The sequence below is a fragment of the Podarcis bocagei genome, assembly GCF_964188305.1.
Source record: "Podarcis bocagei genome assembly, chromosome: 4".
Taxonomy (NCBI): Eukaryota; Metazoa; Chordata; class Lepidosauria; order Squamata; family Lacertidae; genus Podarcis; species Podarcis bocagei.
In genome coordinates, this window is record NC_138128.1 from 49,110,468 (window position 1) to 49,130,786 (window position 20,319).

At 40.3% G+C, this 20,319-nt stretch overlaps 1 protein-coding gene across 8 annotated transcripts in view; it reads right to left on the reverse strand.

The window, feature by feature from the left end:
* The window catches only part of SORCS1 (sortilin related VPS10 domain containing receptor 1), a 496,054-nt gene that overhangs the window by 107,667 nt on the left and 368,068 nt on the right, over positions 1 to 20,319 (reverse strand). For 2 of the 8 annotated variants that reach the window (XM_081192000.1, XM_081192002.1), the window contains exons 24-26: positions 11,835 to 11,934; positions 7,062 to 7,167; positions 6,794 to 6,954 (exon numbers count right to left, since the gene is read on the reverse strand). In XM_081192000.1, the coding sequence (XP_081048126.1) occupies positions 6,794 to 6,954; positions 7,062 to 7,167; positions 11,835 to 11,934 (367 nt within the window). Of the gene's footprint in view, positions 1 to 770; positions 974 to 3,896; positions 5,035 to 6,793; positions 6,955 to 7,061; positions 7,168 to 11,834; positions 11,935 to 20,319 lie in introns of those variants that run through there. The other 6 variants (XM_081191999.1, XM_081192003.1, XM_081192001.1 and 3 more) reach the window with 6 other exon arrangements.

Below are 20,319 nucleotides of genomic sequence, written 5' to 3' on the forward strand. Positions count from 1 at the left end.
GGCTATGCACTAAGGATAGTGCTAACTTTCTGTCCCTCCAAGTTTTCTGGGCTGCCCACAGAAACATTACTGAATGGAGAATGTCTTATCCATCCTCCATAAGGATATGTCAAACTATGCTGGCAGCACCTGTTGGCTTTATTTATTTGACAAAATTATATTCTACCTAATCTGTCCACAAGGGGCCCTTAACCGAAGCCTTGCGTAAAACATGCAACTTCAGGTGACCAGCTAGAATCCTATCAAAGCCAAATAGACTCTGTGACATCTTCTCCCCCAGATTAAGAAAATTGTTCTTCTGTCTGAGTGGAGATGTTCATTTACTTCTAATGATTCACTAAGAAGCAACCTTAATCCCAGACAGGTTGAGATTGGCTGTGATAACTCAGCGTGGAGCAAGAGACAACCCTCACATGCATAAAAGATGCACTCTAGCTCTTTTTAGTTGTCAGTGTCCAAAGCTGAGCCTGGCATCATGAAATGCTCTCAGGCTGAGCCCTGGTAAGCACTGGCTCATATTAAGCCAAGGCTAGATCCAAAATAGGGTTGCCAGATATCCATGATTGGTTTGGACATGGAAGAACTGCCTGCTTTGTGCAGTGTCCTCATAGTTGAGTCTTGTGACTGGCAGCTCTGAAAGGACTCAATCTGCCCACTCGCTTCTCCATACTGATGCTTTGGTATTTGCCCTCGGCAGACAGCCCCCCCAGCCCCCCTTCCACTCTGCTGACCGCCAGTCTACTAATCAGCAGGTCAGCAACCCAGCGCACCTGCGCCTGACGAGCGCTCCTCATACATCTGACCGCCAGCATGCTCATCAGTAGGGCAACAGTCTATGCACTGTCTGGTCCTGGACTCTGGGCAGTCCTTGGCTGTCTGCTCACGCTCGTTGGTTGGTGTCCAGGATGTCCAGGAATTTTTCCTCCCAATAGCCTCTTGTGTACAAGAATTGGTCTTTGGAAATCTGGCAACCCTACAAATAACCCCAGCTAGAATCAGTTAGATTCATTAAAAGCACAGTACCACAAGGGCAAGGAGAGGGGGAGGAAGGGAAGCTGATTAAGAATAAAAACCACACAATTATAATAAGAGAACATATTTTGCATGCATTTAATCACCAACTGTGTACTTATAAATAAACTTCTATTTACAGAATTGTCAAAATGTGCCTCTTTCCTTGCTGCTGGCAGGTCTTGCTCTGTTCCTTACTCCTTATGATCCATTTAAAAGGTCATTTTCTGGATAGATTATTGCACCTCTACCTTCTTATGACTTACATTCTGTGCCTTTAGAATTCTCCAAGTTTGAGTGCTCAAGGCCAAGAAAGCCAAATGTACTGTTCAAGGGATATGTCAGCCCAGACTTAAACTAGTGCTTAGAGTCCCTTTTCTAACAATGTAGAACTTGAAATTTAGGTATTGGAATATAACTGAAGTCAGTGATTCACACTTGCTGATGGACTGAACCCAAACGGTCACTCTTGCTAGGTCATTGTTTGATACTAAGGTTGAATTCAGGCATGGGGAATATTGCATTAGTTTTCCTGGTTATAATGCTAAGATGTCTGTCTTGGTTTTCAATGGCCCTTTTACACCACATCGCCTGTTGTGAGATGGAACTGTGGCTTTTTGATTGATATATCAACATGTCCTGCTAAATTTAATTCATGCCAGTGGGCATGGCATGACTCAAGAGTAGACATCATTAGATATGGTGCCACCCTTTATGTTCTTATCTGCTTCTGTTCCTTCATGAGTCACCCATGGCTTCGATGGGAAATAACTGCACCCCAGCATACCACACCAAATTTCATCTCACAATTCTCTGGGTTAACGTGGTCACAAATGGATTTTTCTGCAGGCAATTAACACAGAAATGAGTGCTAAACCTTCACAAGATTCAGCTAGATTTCCAGAAGGGGTTTTTGAGTATGAAAGGTGACAATAAACATGGAAATTATCAAGTGAGAAAATGTCAGGAAAATAGAATCAAGTGTTGTGTGAATGCAGCCTAATTCTGTTGAGCAGAATTTCTTTCCCTCTGACCACACATTTTCTTCTTCAGCCCCAGCCAGCATGGTCTGGGAAGAAGCAAGCTGTAGTTCAGCAATATCTGGAAGACCACTGGTTTGCCACCCCAACTTCAGCTCCCCATCTCCTCAAAAATCATCTCTATTTGTTAGTTAGGTAGACTTCTCAGAAACCAGCACCATGCTTAGCCTGACCTAACTGCATCCACAGTCCCTGCCATTCTTCTCTTTCTCATTTCCTTTTGTATAGTCTCTTGAGATGCAGCTCTATGTGTAATAAGATTGTTCTTATTCATGTGCTTTTTCTCTTTCAGTTCTTCCATGTATGCACTCTCTCTGCAAGACTCCTGCTGTTATTTCTTTTGAGTGGCTTCGTGTTTTCTCATTCAATTGGCCATGAAGACTTTGGCAGCAAAGTTGGCTTTATGCTTTCCCCTTGCTCATCATCTCTTTGTCTTCTCATTCCTTGCCTTCATTTAATATTAATGCTATTTCCCTTTTCTTTCCTATGAATTGTTGTTCGGTTGCTGTCCATCTGCTAGTCAATTCCCTTTCTTTTTTATTGCATTTTGACTAATGGTTAATTTTTCTCCCTGGATCCCATTTTTATCTTAGCATTTGTATTGATTCTCCCAGCTGCTTCATATCTCCTCTCATTCCTGTCAGAACATTTCTGCCACTTGGGCCAAATATTCGTAGCATTTTGCTGCTCACGTTCTGATCTTCCGATGCCCAATTCATGATTTTCTGAGTTTTTCTCATTGTTTTGCTCATCATCATATTAATTTTATTCTCTTCAGAATTCAGTTCAAGAATTTCTTTTGCTGTGCTTTTGCATCCATGAACCCTAGAGCTTTAAAAGTGGCTTATGAATCAACAAAGAGTTGGATGGGACTGTGAAAATGAGAGGGGTGGAAAAAAATGCCCCATGATGAATGTAAATATGTGTTCATGCATTTGTGAAAACAGGTTCACTGAGTTACAGCAAGATTTTTCTCAATGGTCCCCTATCCCCATGAAAGATGTTGATATGAAACGGACAAGATAGCTCTGGTATATATTAGCACTGACATTAATAGCTCTACAGACACACACCCAACTGACTGAAGAGGCTTATTCTCAGGAAAGTGGGCATAGCACTACAAACCTAACTGTGATTTGCAATAATCAGGATATGCTTGGAGGTTGGAGCAAATATTTCAGGCTGCAACGGAGATTTATAAAGGTCTCCCAAGTTCTCTGGAACTCATGTAACTCTCCTGATAGAACATTTGTATATGAAAGTAAATGAGAATTTCTGTTAGTTTTATAGTGCATTTTTTACCATTTGAAAGCTGTTATGTTGGTATGATTGAGCTGTAATTTAAAAACTATTATGTGAACCCTGTGCTTATTACATTTGTATCAATGAAAATGATGCAATTTTTTTTTACTCAGTTTGCTCTTGTGCAGCTGAACATATAAGGTTCTATGGTGTGGTGTTAGAATATCATACAGTGGTGCCCCGCAAGACGAATGCCTCGCAAAACGGAAAACTCGCTAGACGAAAGAGTTTTCCGTTTTGGAGGTGCTTCACAAAACGAATCTCCTATGGGCTTGCTTCGCAAGACGAAAATGTCTTGCGAGTTCCTGCGGGGTTTTTTTCCTTTCCCCCCCTTTTTCTAAGCCGCTAAGCTTACCGCTAAGCTGACCCGATAAGCCGATAAGCCGCTAAAAGCCACAAAAAGCCACAAAAAGCCGCTAAAAGCCGCTAATAGCGCTAATCCGCTAATCCGTCAATGGGCTTGCTTCGCAAGACGAAAAAACCGCTAGACGAAGAGAATCACAGAACGGATTCTTTTCGTCTTGCGAGGCACCACTGTACTAGGACCTAGGACCATGGTTCGCATCCCCACTCGGCCAAGAAGCTCCCTGGGTCACCTTGGGCCAGTCGCTGCCTTTCAGCCTAACTTACCCCTCAGGGTTATGTGAGGACAAAATGAGGAGGTACAGTGGTACCTCGTGTTATGTACTTAATCCGTTCCGGAGGTCCGTTCTTAAGCCGAAACTACTCGTAACATGAGGCGTGTTTTCGCTAAAGGCACTGCCGCGCTGCAGGAGTGCGACTTCCACTCGCATCCCAGGGCAAAGTTCTCAACAAGGGGCATCTACTTCCGGGTTAGCAGAGCACGTAACCCAAAGCATTTGTAAGGGGGACAGTACGTAACACGAGGTACCACTGTATGCCACTTTGAGCTCCTTGAAGGAAAGATGGGATAGAACTGTAATTGTTGTTGTTGTTGATGGTGATGATGTTTGAATGGCATTCTGCTCATGCAAGGAGACTTCCTCTCCTCTCCCAGCATGCCCACAAATGGATCAATTTGGGTGTGGGGAGGAGTCCCTCAATCACATGAATCAAATTTTTGAGGGTGTGCAGGCAGCTGCAGGGAAGAAGAGAAGATGGGGATGTTTCATTGTACAAGCAGAATTCTGTTGCATCGGCATAAAGCAATGGGGAAACTTATCCTACTTTATATCTGAGTATTAAAGCACAAGATCGGCATCGATTGAAAAATGGATAACCTTGCTATACACTGATTCTGTTGTCCTTCTCTTATGTGGTTTTGTGGTCATCCTAGAAGGAAAGGGTTGGCTTTGTTGTCAAAAGTGTATTCCTGCCAGAACCCCAACCCTCATAGTTCATTGCATATAATACAAAAGAAAATAAATGGGGGAAAGTAAAGCTGTAGCATTTCAATTTAAAACAGCCCAAGTTCATTGAAGGCAATGGCATTATTCCATTAAATTCAGCTACTGCATTTTAAATGATTTGTGCATTGTACAGAATGGCATTTAAAATACGGCTTTTTATTTGGATATCCACAACAATTGTACCATCAGGTAACGATAAAACCAGGCAGAAATGAACTTTGCATCTTCCAACACATTTTAATTATGAAGGCTTTCAGGAAACCAAGATTTCTAGAATGTAGCATTTTCAAGTTATTCATAGAATCATTTGACTGAAAAGGAAACAGAGGTCAGCAAGTTTAAATCCCTGCACTGAGGGACTGTTACATATTTAACATTGTCCAACAAAATATATATAATCTAGATTATAGAGTGTAGAGGAAAGAGAGAGAGAGGTTGAGAGAGGAAAGAAAGAAAGAAAGAAAGAAAGAAAGAAAGAAAGAAAGAAAGAAAGAAAGAAAGAAAGAAAGAACATGTAGACAGGGCAGATAATTATCATGCTCAAATTGTCTATCAGGCAGGAATAGTAAATCAAAACTAGGATGCTCAATCCAGAAAGCCATATAATATTTAAGAATGAGAGGAATACAATTTAGTAAAAAAGGTAATCAGGTGGTGAATAGCAACCACAATTTTCCAAGTCACAATGTACAGCCCCTTGGGAAGGGGCTGCACCACGAGCTTTGTGTGCACAAGGTCCCAGGTTCAATCCCTGGCATCTCTTGTATTTTTTTGCTTTGTTTTGTTTTTAAAGCTCAGGGAGCAGGTGATGGGAAGGATCTTTCCTGCTGCCAGTATGAGCAAATAATACTGGATTATATAACCCAAGGGTCTGACTAAGTAGAAGGCATCTTCCTATATTCCTCTGAGTATGCAGCTACTTGTGGAAGGATTCCTCTTTAGCCTGTGTCCAAGTGGTGAGGATGACTTTCTCCTGCACTGACTTCCCTAGATTTCTGCTCAGGCACAAGCATGAGGCAAGAATCTCCTTGCCACATGATCAAATGCTAGGAAGATTGGTAACTCACATGATTCTATGTGCCCTGCAACAATTTAATGTTTGGTGAACATAACCAGTTCCTGCAGAACTTTACATACATGCATCTTGTTTGCTTTCCCTTTTGGCTGAAACTCTCAGGCTGTTATCCTTGAAGACATTTCCAGTGAGATCCTGCCAAAACCAACTGAGTTAACTGAGGACTGCTACCGAGAGTTTGGTCTGCAGTCTGTCGTATTAAACCAAGCCAAGGAACACAAACACTGTAGCACCAAAAAACAATTATTTTCAGTTTTCTTGAAGTAGCACTGAAATCTCCCAGACCACATCAAGGCTACTCTGGATAACATTGTTAGCAAAGTACCTCCTAAATCTATCTTTTTTTTCTTTCTCAACAGATAGACTACACTAATGGGTGATGGCAAAATTAAAAGTGATATGTCTCTATACATCCTTTGCCAGACTGCTTCCTACCTTCAATGTAGGTGGGCTATGTTAGAGTGACTATTCATGGGAAGATATTTTGAAAGCACAGCACACTTTATCTGAGGCCCTGTTGTTTCTAATGTTCTATAGGGGCTTGCCCTAAAACATGAGATGGAATAACAACAATTAAATCTACCGTGCAGTGAAGACAAAGTGCTTTGCAATTTGTTGGGAGGCTAGCAAGGTGGAGTTTGCACTTTCCCAGTAACTATCACGCAGCTTCATAGGTACAGGTAAACTTCATGGCAGGAACTGTGAACCAGAAACTCATAAACATTTTCCTGATCACACAACTTTCTTGTTTTCATAACCCTGAACAACTGCAGAGAGAGTTATTATAGTGAAGACAAAACTTCACTGTGGATTTTCTTATTCAATAAATAGAAGAGGAGAAGTAAAGATCTTGGAGTTAGTTTAGACCAATTTAGAGAGAGATTAACAGAGCAGTGGGAACAGTGTTTTAGCAGAGGAGGTTGGAAGACTCAGAATAGATATAGCCAATGAGAATGCAGACTTTGACTAATTATTGGCTGCTGTAGTTTATTTACCTATGGGCTGGGTATCCAACTTCTCATCTACTAGTTGTTCTGGGGTCATCAGCTCCCTTTGAGGGACATTAGGCATGCTTTCACTTTGACTGCCTGGACTGACCATCTCTTGATCTTTCTCATTCTGCATCTGTGCATAAACATTAATGCCCGGAATCTTCCTAAAACATTAACAGAAACCATAATTGGCGTGTATGCTAAGGTGCTCTTTGCATTATGCTTTCACACCTGACAGAAGAATGGCAGGGAAAGAAGGAAGGAGTCATACCTTTTGAATTTGTAGATTACAAATACTGCCAATCCCACAAATACCACGGAGAGCAGCATCAGCATGGCTGAACCACTGTGGCTAGGTGTGACATCTATGAGTGGGGCTGTAAAAAGTTAAAGAAAAGTTTAGAACATTAGGTCCCAAATGTTCTGATAAGGCTTTCTAACTAGAGGATGTATTTATTTATGTTTACTATGCCTTGGATTTAGAAATCTGCCCTTCTTTGTTGTTATGTGTCTTCACAGCCAATTCACAAACCTCTCCCAATAGACACAGTTGTTATTGGTCCTCCATTTGGAAACCACATCTTTGGGGATCAGTTAATGGAGGTATAAAATTATATACACACCACCAAATCAGCCTACACAGAAACTGCAAAGTAATCATCACCCTTTTCCTGGACAGCTGCCTTTGATGTTTCCAAATTTCTCATCCAGAGGGCTGTACTGTATTCAGCAGAAACATACAATGTCATGTGAACTGAAAATTACAGAACCTCCACCGAGCATCTAGGACTTGTGCTTGCACAATCCCAATCCAAAACACAGTAGTATCTGGACCAAACCATGCAGTGGTATGTGGTCTCAAAGGCTGACTGAGGACTGGCCCTGCCAGAAAAGCAGAATGTACTCCTTCCAAATAGCTGGCAGCTTTGTCATACTGCTCTGCAAATCAGTCAAAGAGAACAGCCTGTCCTCACTAAATTCCCCCCCCTCAGTTTCTCCAAAACCATGAACAAAAGTATGCTCTTGTTAAGATGGTTCTGAATTTGACCTGGGCTTGGATGCTGTAGCAAACATACTAAGCCACCACCAGTGCCTTTACCAATCCTAACTAGTTTGTAGAAACTGCAAATAAACTGGAAAAATATGCTACTATATCTTAATGCAACTCTGGCCAGATTGTGCTTTTCTCAATGCAATAGACAGGTTTCATGTAAAATTCAAATGTGGAAACATATTGCCATACATGATAAAGTTACCTGCTGAGCATGGAGGTGGCACTTTGTTTTATTTACAGATAGTTCAAGTACTTAATTTTTCACTTAGTATTTATTTGGATGGAATATCCATTGAGAAAACAAGAGGCAAATCCCCCCAAATTCTCTCTGTTCCCTCTGCCTCCACATTAATGTGTTTGTGCTCTGGTAGAGAAGGGAAGAGAGACCTCACTACTCTGATATCTAGCACACTGTGCACCAGCCCCCAAGTAGCACACAGAAAATGTAGTTGAAAGGGGTTAAGAAGGCAATTCTTCCCCAGCTCAGATTAAAATTCCAAGCCAGATAAGAATTGGGAGCTCAGAATGTTCATTTCGTTTTCGAGGCAAGCATTGTAAGTCCGGAGACGTTTATATTCACTCTTCATGCTTTTGAATAAACATTCTAAGAATAAACTTGGTAATCTTGAATAAATGGGCTTTTGAATTTTTCTGGGTTGGGGGGGATGCGGTTGGGGTGTGGTGGGGCAGAGTGGAATGTGGAATAAACCCAAATTCCCTGGTCATTCTGGATTATTTAGGCAACTGGAAATAAAAAACGAAGATTTCATTTCTATTCTGTACCATTTGACTAGCTGGTTTTTTGTTCTGTTTTTAAAAGAAAGAAATCAGTCCATTGAAAAGGTGACAGCTGCCTATTTAGAGGACACTTTTAATTCAGTAGTGACAGGAGTTAGGCATTTTTTCTTCACCTCCTGTAGGTTTTTCACACTTATAAAGAGGACATGCAGATATTTGCTGCGCTGCTAATTGGATAGAGGAGCACACAGCCATGATCCCAAGAGAAGCTATTAGTAAATCTGGCTTAAGAAATGCTTTAAACAGTGACTCGTTCCTTATGCCCTTTAAAAGAATGTTGCTGCTCTCTGCATGCACTATTCCCAGAGCTCTGTGCAAAGACCCTTTCTCACACAGGCAATTGAAATTTTACCCAAAAAGAGATCCTCACACAAATAGCAGGAGCCCATTGCCTTGTGATTAAAAGTAGACTTAAACTCCAACACCCATCAGCTGCAGACAGCATGGTCCATGGTAAGGGATGATGGGATATGTAGTCCAGAAATATTGGGAGGACCCTAGGTTGGGAAAGACTAGGCAAGAGTAGAAATCATTAAATTTATGAAAGTAGTTTGTTCTAGCTGTATTTAAACTGTGAACACATTTGTGACATTCAGCCCTAAATTAGATTTCTGTTTGTTTGTTAAATATTTAGGCTAATGGGATCCAATTTTTTGTGAAAAATCTTAATTATAAGTCACTTAAATGCTGCCAAGGAAGTGTTAGCCAGATACTGAGAAAGTGCAGCTCTACCCACCATTACCAAATGACTGATTAAGGTATTAGAAATTGTGGTAGAAATGGCAAATTGACCAATACCATTTGTAGAAGGCAAGCAAGATGCATATATTTGGGGGGGGGGAATGTACATTAGCAGAAATCTGATGGGATGAGGCTTTTGGGTGCAGATTAGCTGGGTAAGGCCAGCTGATGAAACCCTACTCTCCTTCTACAGTGGATAAAGTGAAATCTAGGCTTCAGTGAAACAGGGAAGAGGCTGGATTAAACAGCGCGTCAAATCAGCTTTCACCTTTTAACTAACATGAAATGAACAGGAAAATGTATCGTCTGATTTCTGTTCATGCACTCCTGTTCCCCACTCCTCCTGCAGAGCCAGGAAGAGATTGAAAGTGTCTGCTTCCTTTTTCAACAAAGCACAGTTTTAGGCAAAAAATATATATGCCAGGACTGTGGTTCAAGGTGGCTTCTTTTCCTAAATCAGTTAACTGTAACCACTTTCTCCAGCTCTGGTCACAATGAGTAACCACAATTATGGTTTATCCACACTTCCTCTTGCCCTGGAGAAAACTGCTCTTTAGTGCTCAGTCAGAACAAATGGCAATTGGATTTTATGTGAGCAAGCAGATGCGTGGACGAAAATGAAAGCAAAAGCTTCTGATCTCCTAGGCACTGTGTCAGTGCGAGAGGTGGGAGCTCACTGCTGTCCATGCTCAGTGGCAGAGCACATGCTTTCTATGCAGAAGGTCTCAGGATCAATCCCCAACAGCTCTAGGTTGGGCTGGGAGTGTTTGCAGTCGGAAACCTTGAAGAACTGTTGCAGCCAGCACAGGAACATAGCCAGTGGGACTCATAAATGTAAACTATGGCATGAACTTCATTATCTTGATGTAGAATGCATTTCGGCTGAACTGGTCAGGTCATAGCTAGTTATTATTTTGACTGACATGCCAAATTCATGTTTCACAAACAGTTCTCGGGATGAAATATGCATCTTATAGGAGCCACAACAGCAAAAGGAGTCCTGAATTAATGTTGATACAGAGTAGACATAGAATCACTAACAATAATGCTGGATATTGTTAATAAAAGCTAGCCAAGTAAAGGGTCATTTTATTCAGTTTACATACGCATTTCCCATTGACACCAACAGGGTTTGCGCACATGAAAACAGTGACAATCTTTGTGCATGAATCATTGAAGATCACAGAGTTAGCAAATAATACTTACAATGCAGCTTAAACACTTTATATAATATTAGATTTATTGGGATATAATGACAAATGGGTTTGTGTTGATAGATTTTTAAAGGTATCTTGAGAAAACTGGCAACAAATTTGTAGCAGTTTAGGAAACAAGAATGTCACAATCCTGCAAACAAGGCTCAGCTGATTTGTACTTAATCTATGATTTTACTAATTAGCCAGCAAGGAATAGAAAATGAGAAAAGGGGGAAACTCAGCATTGCCATCATTATCATTAAAGTTAAAGTGAAAAGTGTCTGAATTTGGAATTTGACAGATTATTTTCCCACATTTATTCAAATTCCAACTTGCAAAGAGGCATTCAAATGTTGTTTATTTTAGATACCGGCAACTAAGGGTTGAGTTGTCTGTTTCAGTTACATACATGACTGGTACAAAGACCATTCTGTCCCATCTAAAAAACTAATGCACAACATTATCTTACTTACATTTTACAATGTGCTCCAAGGTCAGCTTTTTAACTTCTCTCTCTCTCTCTCTCTCTCTCTCTCTCTCTCTCTCTCTCTCTCTCTCTCTGCTTAGAACTGTTACAGCAGCTGCCATGAGCCTTGCAAATGAGGCCACAAAACCCGCATGGGAGGGCATGCCATACCTAAACCTTTTATGATAAAATAAAACCAAGCTACCTCCATGCCTCTGAATTGATGGCAATCACAAGAGGAGAGAGTACTGTGGTGCTTATGTGCTGCTTGCAAGATTCCTGAAGGCACTTGACTGGCCACTGCAAGAACAGGATACTGGAAAAGGTGAGCCTTGATCCAGCAGGGCTTTTCTTATATTCATGTACCCATAGGGGTCCATTTTTTTTCATCATACAATGGCACACTCAGGGTGCAGGGACATTGGAGGCAGGGGCCTTGTATACAGCACCACAGCCACTAAGTGCTTCATTCCTTCCTCTACAATGTGCTCTTTAAAGGCCATAACAGGCTGAGTGAAATAGCCATTCCAAGATTTGTAACACATACAGACTGAAATCCTAAGCACACTTGGTAGCAGTAAGCTCTGTTGAACACAATAAGGCTTCTACCTGATGTTCCAAGTAAACATGGATAAAGCGTTGATTGAGCTATTTTCAATATCTTGCAATAAAAATACAAAGTATTCCAAATACCCCCAAAAATTGACATTTCCACAGTGCTGCCACTGGAGAATTCATAATAAGCTGTGCTAACAACACTGGCAGAGGTTTTTAGGAATCTATACCAACCTGCTGTTAAATGGGCAGCATGGACAAGGATTCGAACCCCAGGCTTTAAATCAAACTGGATGGCGTTTTGGTTGAGTTTCTGGACCAATATGTCTGAAATCTGGAATAAGAAATTATTGTAAAAAATAAAATATGGGTACAATCACAAAGAACAAGAACAATGGTCCATTTGGCCTAGTATCTTGTCAGACAGGGACTGTCAATGGATGCTTCAGAGAAAATGGCATAAAAGGTCTGAGTGCAGTTATGAAATGATGCTATTGTATTCACCCCTATTTATTTATTTTTTAAAGTGGGTACTGTATCTATGAATGCTTTCTGATTGAGGTTTCTTTCCGCAATATTACCAGTTGTTGATTGAGGCTGTTACAAACAGTGGAGGAAGCTGCCATCTTAAACTGAGAACCTATTCAAAAGTATTGAACTGTATGTGTAAGCATAGGTTTCACACAATACACGTAGCCAAAAATAAAATAAAAAATAGGTCACTGGGCATTGCAGTGCTCTGTATCAGGGTTGTCACCATTGATATGGAAAGAGCTTTTCACACTAGTGCACTGTCTGAGTTCAGTACTTACTTCCCCTAGATTTGGCTCAGGATAGAACACCAAAAACTCACATAGCAATGGACTGAGCTACAGAGAAAGTTATGATAATGCTACAATGGCTCTGACTTGAACCTAGATAAATGGGCATGAATTTGTGGTTATACCTACACACATTCAAACATGAACCTTCTCTTTGTCAGCTCTAGGAGTGTGAAGATGTTTCGACTCTATAATCTATATCCCCAAGAAAATGCTTTGTGCACATCCCAAGACAATATCAAGACACAAGAGATGGGCCAGTGACTCTAGAAATGAAATCCATTCATTTCTGGATTGGCGAAGTAAATAACAATATTTCTCCTTTAAACTTATTTATGGTATTCTAGACTTTTTGTTATGTTATCCCTCTCCCCTCTTCTTGTGTCATTTTCTTGCTTCTTTCCTTTCCTTTCTCTATTTCCTTTCACTTTTCTCCTTTCTTGGCATGAGAAAGAAGGAACTTTGATGTAGGATAGTTTTTGCTACATATTGTTACACACCCACCCACCACACACACACACACACACACACTGGGCTGGTGACTTCTGATGGTTTACTCTGGGCTACAGTTCGCTCCAATCTTTCCTGTTGAAGAAATCAAAACATATCTGTCTCATGATATGACTCATTTTCATCTAAAAGCAGCCATACTAAATGAAGCAGAAAAAGCACCACCCCATCAGAAGTCCTGACACCCATGCCAGCAGAAGAGCAGAAGGTGGATGAGGGCAATGAAGCTGCTATTGGGGCAGAGAGGGTTGAAGGTAGCTACCAGAGGAAGCTTCCACTCATGCATTCAACAGGTACAGTAAATATATCTGTGGTGGAGAGGCTCTCCACTGCTAGAGACCAGCAGGGTATGGAAGAGCAAAGCGGAGGGATGCTTGTACCACTTCCTAACCCTCTTCATCGGAGGTAAGTGTTATGCCTGCCAGTCTAGATCCTAGCTTATCTTCTGTTCTTCCACATCTTGAGAATACTATTCTAAGATTACTCTCTTTAGTGATATTTCATTTTTTAGTTGATTAGCTTCTTTAAGTCCCCATTTATAAGCATGTGGCAGCTGATGTGATAGTATCAAGTTTGTATCAAGCATGTGGCAGGTTCTTCTGGAGCAAGTGGTCAGTCCTAAGTATGGAAATATTTTTAGTTCAATCATATTTCTAAAGGCCAAACTTGATACTATCACATCAGCTGCAATCCTGACAATGGTGCTCTTTGCATCTTAAAAAACATTAAATACAAAGATACAGTCAGTATCATGCCTAGTTGAGCCTTCTTCCCAGTTTAGCTGTTGGACTTCCTTTTATATTTTGCATCTCCTTTTATTTTTTATGGGAATATTAAGTGCAATTAATTAACTTAAAATTAATTTAAAAAATCAAAGCTATTCTGAAAAAGAAAAAGGAGACAGGAAAATATAGGAGGCAGGCAGGCAGTCTTCAGAGATGACAGACACAGTGAGAGACATATGGAATGTCCATCTTCACTCATTTTTTTAATAAAAAAAGATAACATGTGCAAGAAATTTGGTTCTCTTCAAGCTTAGTTCAATGTTCAGCATGTAAACAGATTTCCTGATTAATGCTGAGCCAAGAATAGTGTTCCAAGCTATCAGTGGCCAATATGAAATGCAGGAGCCAGAATTATTTTAAAAATTCAATTGTGATAATAAAAAGTTGCTGATAAATCCCTCACAGTGACGAATAAAAATCAAAACATTGATTCCCATCTTAGCAGTGTTACAGAATTAAACTAAATCAACAAGAGGCTGCAAATGGCCTTAAAATGATGGGGATGTCCTTTCACGCCTGATAATTTCTCATGAACCTTTGAAAATGTATGAGGGCTTAGTTAAAACAAATTACATTAGGGAATTACATCACTAGTTTATGGAAATAGAAGCTACATAGATCTCTGTCACAAGATGACTGCCCAAAAGTTAACTTTTGCTTTAAAAAAAGATGTAGTGATGTGAAGCACTCTTCATATAAGTTACTAAATGTGCATTATAGGAAATGTTTTGGTCGTTCTAAATATTTTCCATGTTTTATGTATGTTGAGTATTGAAATAAAAAGGGGAAGGGTTTCTGTCTATTAAAAAGACCATGTCCTAATTGTTAATCCTGTGGTATGAGCCCTGTATGTGTGTGCTGCAGCTAACAGAGGGATGCAAGTCTGACTTGTTATGTTTGTAAATTCCAGTTGCAGATGTAGGAATCATGCAGACTCCCATACAGTTGAAGGCAGTCTGGGACTGTGCAGTCCACACAGAAACTTGAGGACTAAAATTTTGCGTGTGACCTTGTGTCTACTAGACTAGAATACTTTGTCAGTTTTGAAACTTGCCCACTTGTACGCAGTCTCAAGTGCTCTTCAGTGACGGTTTGGCATGAGAGAAATCCAAAAGTATTTTACAATTGCAACTGCCCAGGAGGGAATTTGCAGCCATGACAAGTAATGTTCCATAGCACCAACTCAGTGTAAAAATGTGCCAACTTTTCCAGAAGGACAGGTGGCCTTTTACGGTTCCACGGCTGCAACTCCAGCTTGGACGCACCGAAACAAAACATGAAATGATATCTTGGATGACAGCCACCACAATATAAACTGCTCTAAAGAACTAACCAAGAAAGTAGAAGTCATAGGAAGTATGATCTGTGGCCTCTGATTTACAGAGCTGTAATAGTAAGAACAAATTGAATGAAATATCTGAAGGGTACCCAAACCTCTGGAAGTAAATGGCTGGTTCAATTTCCATAGCAGAATTTACACAAAATTAGATCTACAACACAGTCCACCTGCAGAGTGATCAACAATGTCCCCAAAGCTCATCCAGTCAGCAAAAAGCTCCAATCCAATCAGGAAAGTCCAATCCAACTAGCAAAAAGCACCTGGGACAACAACAACAAAATAAATTTTAAAAACACCTCAATTGTACATGTTTTTTTGTCCCAGTCAGTGTAATGGGTTGAGAAGATTGGGGTGGCGGATCATCAACAAAAAGTGATTCAGTGATGTAGGTTTATTGTTGAAAGGGTGGGGAAGAGCTTAGGACAAAACAAAACAAAAATCACAAGAAATATATTGACTAACACCATTAGGGTGCTGTTTCTTTTTTTGTCTCAGCCAATGCTAACTTACTGGGATAAAAAGGGGAAAACAACCCATGGCTTTTCCAAAGAAATACTGATTCAAGGAAGCAGACTTTGTGTGCCCTTCTTCTAACACAACATGACTATGGCTTTGCGTGGGGGGGGGGCATTTTACTACCTACCACAAGAGATACTGGGATTTAGCTTGGAGTAGAATCTCTCCTGAAGACAGGAGTGCCTGGAGTGCTCTGGTCCATGGGGTCACAAAGAGTCGGACACGACTAAACAACTAAACAACAACAAGAATCTCTCCCACCCAACTGTTTCTGGTATGTTTTATAGGGTTCTAGAAGCTGCAGATCTCATGCTGAAGAAAATAGGGTGGGAAATCCAAGGGCATGAGCCACCATTTTTATTTCCTGAAATCATCCACCTACAAGCATCCAGCAGACAACTTTGCCTCAGGAAGGAGCCTGAGAACAAAGCCTGTAACAGAAGAACAGTGTTGTGTAGAACAGGACTGAAGATGTCATTTTATTTTTTTATTTTTCAAAATCTATCTATCCAATATGATCTTTTAAAAAGTTAACTGGTATTACATAGTACTCTGCTTCATAACAAATGAGATATTAAGGGGGGGAAATGAATACATAAATCATTTCACTTTACAGTTGCACTATTTTATTATCTTATCAGATCCTAAGGTTCCACAAAATAGCAAGGCTGATGTGGAAAGATCAGAGAATGATTATTTTTTTTTAAAAAAAAAAAACCAGTACAAGGACTGCTCTCCTACACAAGCCCCATTGAAGTGAATGGGCATAAGTTATCCATTCATTTCAATGGGGCTTATACGCAAGAACATCCTGGGGAAATTTCACTCTCTGCCAATGAAACAAAAGGAATTTAAATCTGCCTGCAAAGCCACATTTTAATGTTTATTTCAGCCATTTCATCCCCTCCCTTAAATGCAGTTCTCTCTAGTTCTTCATTGCAAACAATTTGGAAGCAGGTTACAAGTTGAAATACAATACACCTGCATAAAACGTTGATACAAAAGGGGGGAAATAAAATGCAATAAAAAGAGCAATGACAGACCTGACATCTATTTAATTAACAGCATTTTAAAACATTAGAATCTAGTTATACTTTTATGCCTTTTCTTGGAATTAGACACACACAGGTCCAAACTGCCTTATATTTATGCCCAATGGCTGCCCTATATTGTTCTCTTGCTTTTATGCTGAAGATGAAGCTTCTCAGCATTGCAAAACACCTAATTTAGAGTCATCAAGAGTTCTCCCCTGTGAAAATAATTAGGTCTCTGAATTAGTTTTGGTCCTTCACATAGCTTCATTGACTTTATCTGCTTCATTTGCAGAATTAGACGCAATGTGCAAAAATGTTTCTTTGTAATAGAAGCCATTCTTTGTCTATCATTCTCTCATCAACGGACATATAATGAATAATAACAACAAATAATTTGTAAAAAGAAAGAGAGGGGGAGTTAATTTACAAAGAGAACAAAACAAATTTAATTTGGCTTCTGGGGTAGTTCTGCCTGAATAAGGTCTGCCTTTCTCACACTGTGTGTGCCAGAAATCTCAGTATCCCTCTGCCTCCCATTCAAGTTGATTCAGGCATTTAAAATGTGGGCCACGGGAACACAGGAAGCCTTATCTTGGGTCAGGTCATTGACCCCTCTAGCTCAGTATTCTCTAGGCTGACTGGCAGAAGCTCTCGGAGGTTTCAGACAGGGGTTTCTCCAAGTCTATTTGGGAATTCCAGGGTCAAATCATGGCACCCACAGCACGAGAAGCAGATGCTCTACCACTGAATGACACACCTGCTCCTGCAGTTCCATTTACATGGCACTGGGTTCTCCCATATCAATCGGAAACTCTCTCCTGCCCAATCTACTTTCAGTTCTGTGTTGAGATCCCTGCATTTGGGTTAGATGACCCTCGGGGTCCATTTCAACTCTACAATTCTATAGTTCTGTACAGTTGTGTACCATTCTGATTCAAGATGGCGGACTGAACGTTTCAAAGCCGCACCTGTTTTAACAACCTCTTTCATACCTGAACTGGTGTGTGTGTGTGTGTGTGGTTTCTAAGCAATGTTGGGCACTTTCCCCTAGTAAGATCACAAATGAATAAAGAAGGGTACCTAGAATAATAGTCAAATATTTAGAGCTGACCCTGGCAGAAGGAAAAGATAGGAGGAGCAGATGAAGGCAGGAACTGATGTATATTGCAGCAAAGCATTTATATGCGTTACCCCTAATGGGAGGAGGGAAATTTTGGGGGCCAGATCAGGCATATGCAAACTTCAGCCCTCTAGATGTTTGGGACTACAATTTCCATCATTCCTAGCTAACAGGACCAGTGGTCGGGGATGATGGGAATTGTAGTCCAAAACATCCGGAGGGCCGGAGTTTGCCTATGCCTGGGCCAGATGATTCATAATCTGATTGGGAAAAATGATCATATGACTGGCCATCAGCACAAAAAAGAAAACTGCTTTATCTTTCTTGTTCTCATTTCTCATATCTAGTGAAAAATAGTAGTTATAACCCAAAGCCTCTGCAAACATTTCAGTAGAGTTTATGGACTGAAGTAGTTATGCAAAAACTGTGTGCACAGTCTACATAGAGGCTATCCTTCTGAAACCACCTTGAATGAAATAAGATGAAACAAAAGTTGTGGCAGTTTCTCTCACTGGGACTTCCACAAGCATCTCCCTGTGGATTATGTCCAGCTTAAATCTGGTTCCATATTGTGATATCATTTGGGGGAGGGGGATGTTTTTAATTCTAGTATATTGAAATATTGTAGTGCCAAGTTCTAGAGCGAGAGAAATCCTCTGTTTCATTCTTGATGTCACAACACCAGTACAGATATTTATAGTATACGTTTTTTTCATGCAGCAACAGGTCCAAACTGCTTCAGGCACAGTGAGCTAGTCTAATGTATGCCCTGGTTGCAGTGCACACAGCTTTATGTGAAGTGAAGCCCAGAACAAACAGGCAGCCATCTTAAGCTCATTTTATTGAACTAGGAATCACCAAAGGAAACAAGCAGCAAAGATTTAAAGGCTCTGTACTTTACAATGCTGATTGCAGATACAGTTATCAGCAATGACATAAATAACCCATGACTGCATGTAACATTGCCTAATTAACATTATATTAGCTATGAATGAGGCTCTGTACCTATATTTACACTTTAATCCCATGCACACCTATTTGGAAGTAAGTCCCATTGAGCACAGCAGGCCTTACTTCTGAGTAAGCATGCAAAGGAGTACACTGTTAATCATTTGTAAGGCAACCTGAGTGTCAGTCGGCAATTGTGTGTTTCTGTATGTAGTGTACATCAACCTTTCAACAGCTGTACTTCACATTTTGTTTGCATTTGAAATTTCAACAGTTCCTGAAGCAAAATGTCAACATCACATTAAAATTCTGACCCAGAATTATTTATGAATAAACTGGGTAGCATGAACTGGGTAATGTAGTTTAAATGTTTATAGGCACTTGTGGGCATGTGTGTGCAGGTATAATACTGCCCTCCAGTGGCACACTGAAAGTTGCTTGGCTTGTGTGTGTGAGAACAGAACTTAGTAATATATATTTAATGGTGGTCAGGATGTGTAACTATGACCTTTGACACCACAAGAGCCTTATGTGCTGCTCAATTCTTCTTTTGCAAGTTAACTTCATTTTACTCATTCTTTTATCTCCATCTGCCTCTCACACATGCACACTTTCCAACTAACTATTATAGATGGAATAATTTCTCCTTTGGCTCCATTGTTGTCCTGCATCACATTCCTCCTGCATTGCAAATATAACCAGTGGACTTTGTAATATTAATTCTGTAATTGAAGTATGTGCAGTTTAATGCAGTTTTCAGTTCTTTCCATTTACTGAAATCCTCTCCTCTTTATGTAAATTGGTTTGAATGTGCATTGATTTTTTTTAAAAAAAAAAAACCTGCAGAAAACAATCCTAAAATGATCAAATGTATGTCTGCATGTAGGTAAGACTATTTGGGCCTCAGTTATACTATGAACAAATGCAGTCTTGCGGGATGGTTATTTTTTTAAAAGCAACAACAACCCACACACACAAATAGAGGGACTCTAGTGTATATTCACATCAAATTTGCCTTTGGGGGGCAATGTTTTATCAATGCACATGAATATACATGCACACTAATAAGCATAGCACAAAAAGATTTGTAAAGCATTTATCTGTGAAATCAAGATTGCTATGATTGAATCCTCACTCCTCCCACACTAAGTTTTATCAATGTAAATATCCATACTGATAAAGAAAGAGAGGCATGGAGAGACACAAATGAACTGAAGGAGCAGAAAGCTATGAAGAAACTATGGATTTGTTCAGTATAGCGCTAAGGAGAAAGTTCTATCAGCACAAAGATTCCTCTTTGTGCAATGAAATGTTCTCCTTCTCTTCCCTTACCCCCTGAAGCACACTTAAATATTTTCTGAACTTTCCCTCCAGTCCTTATGAGGATGGCACAGGGTGTGGGCAGAGGAGAGGGGGTAAACCCCTGCACACGATTTAGTTGAATATTGCCCCACGGCTGCCCAGTGCTTGTGCTCAAATAAAAAACTGAGCAAATGAAAATTTCAAACAAAATCATAGTGTTGGAAGGGACTGTGTAATTTGTTTAGTCCAACCCCAAGCTCAACGTAATATCTGCAGAAGGATGCAAGCATAGCAGCCCTGAAACACGGTCATCTAATTTTTGCTGAAAAGAGCCAACTTGAGTA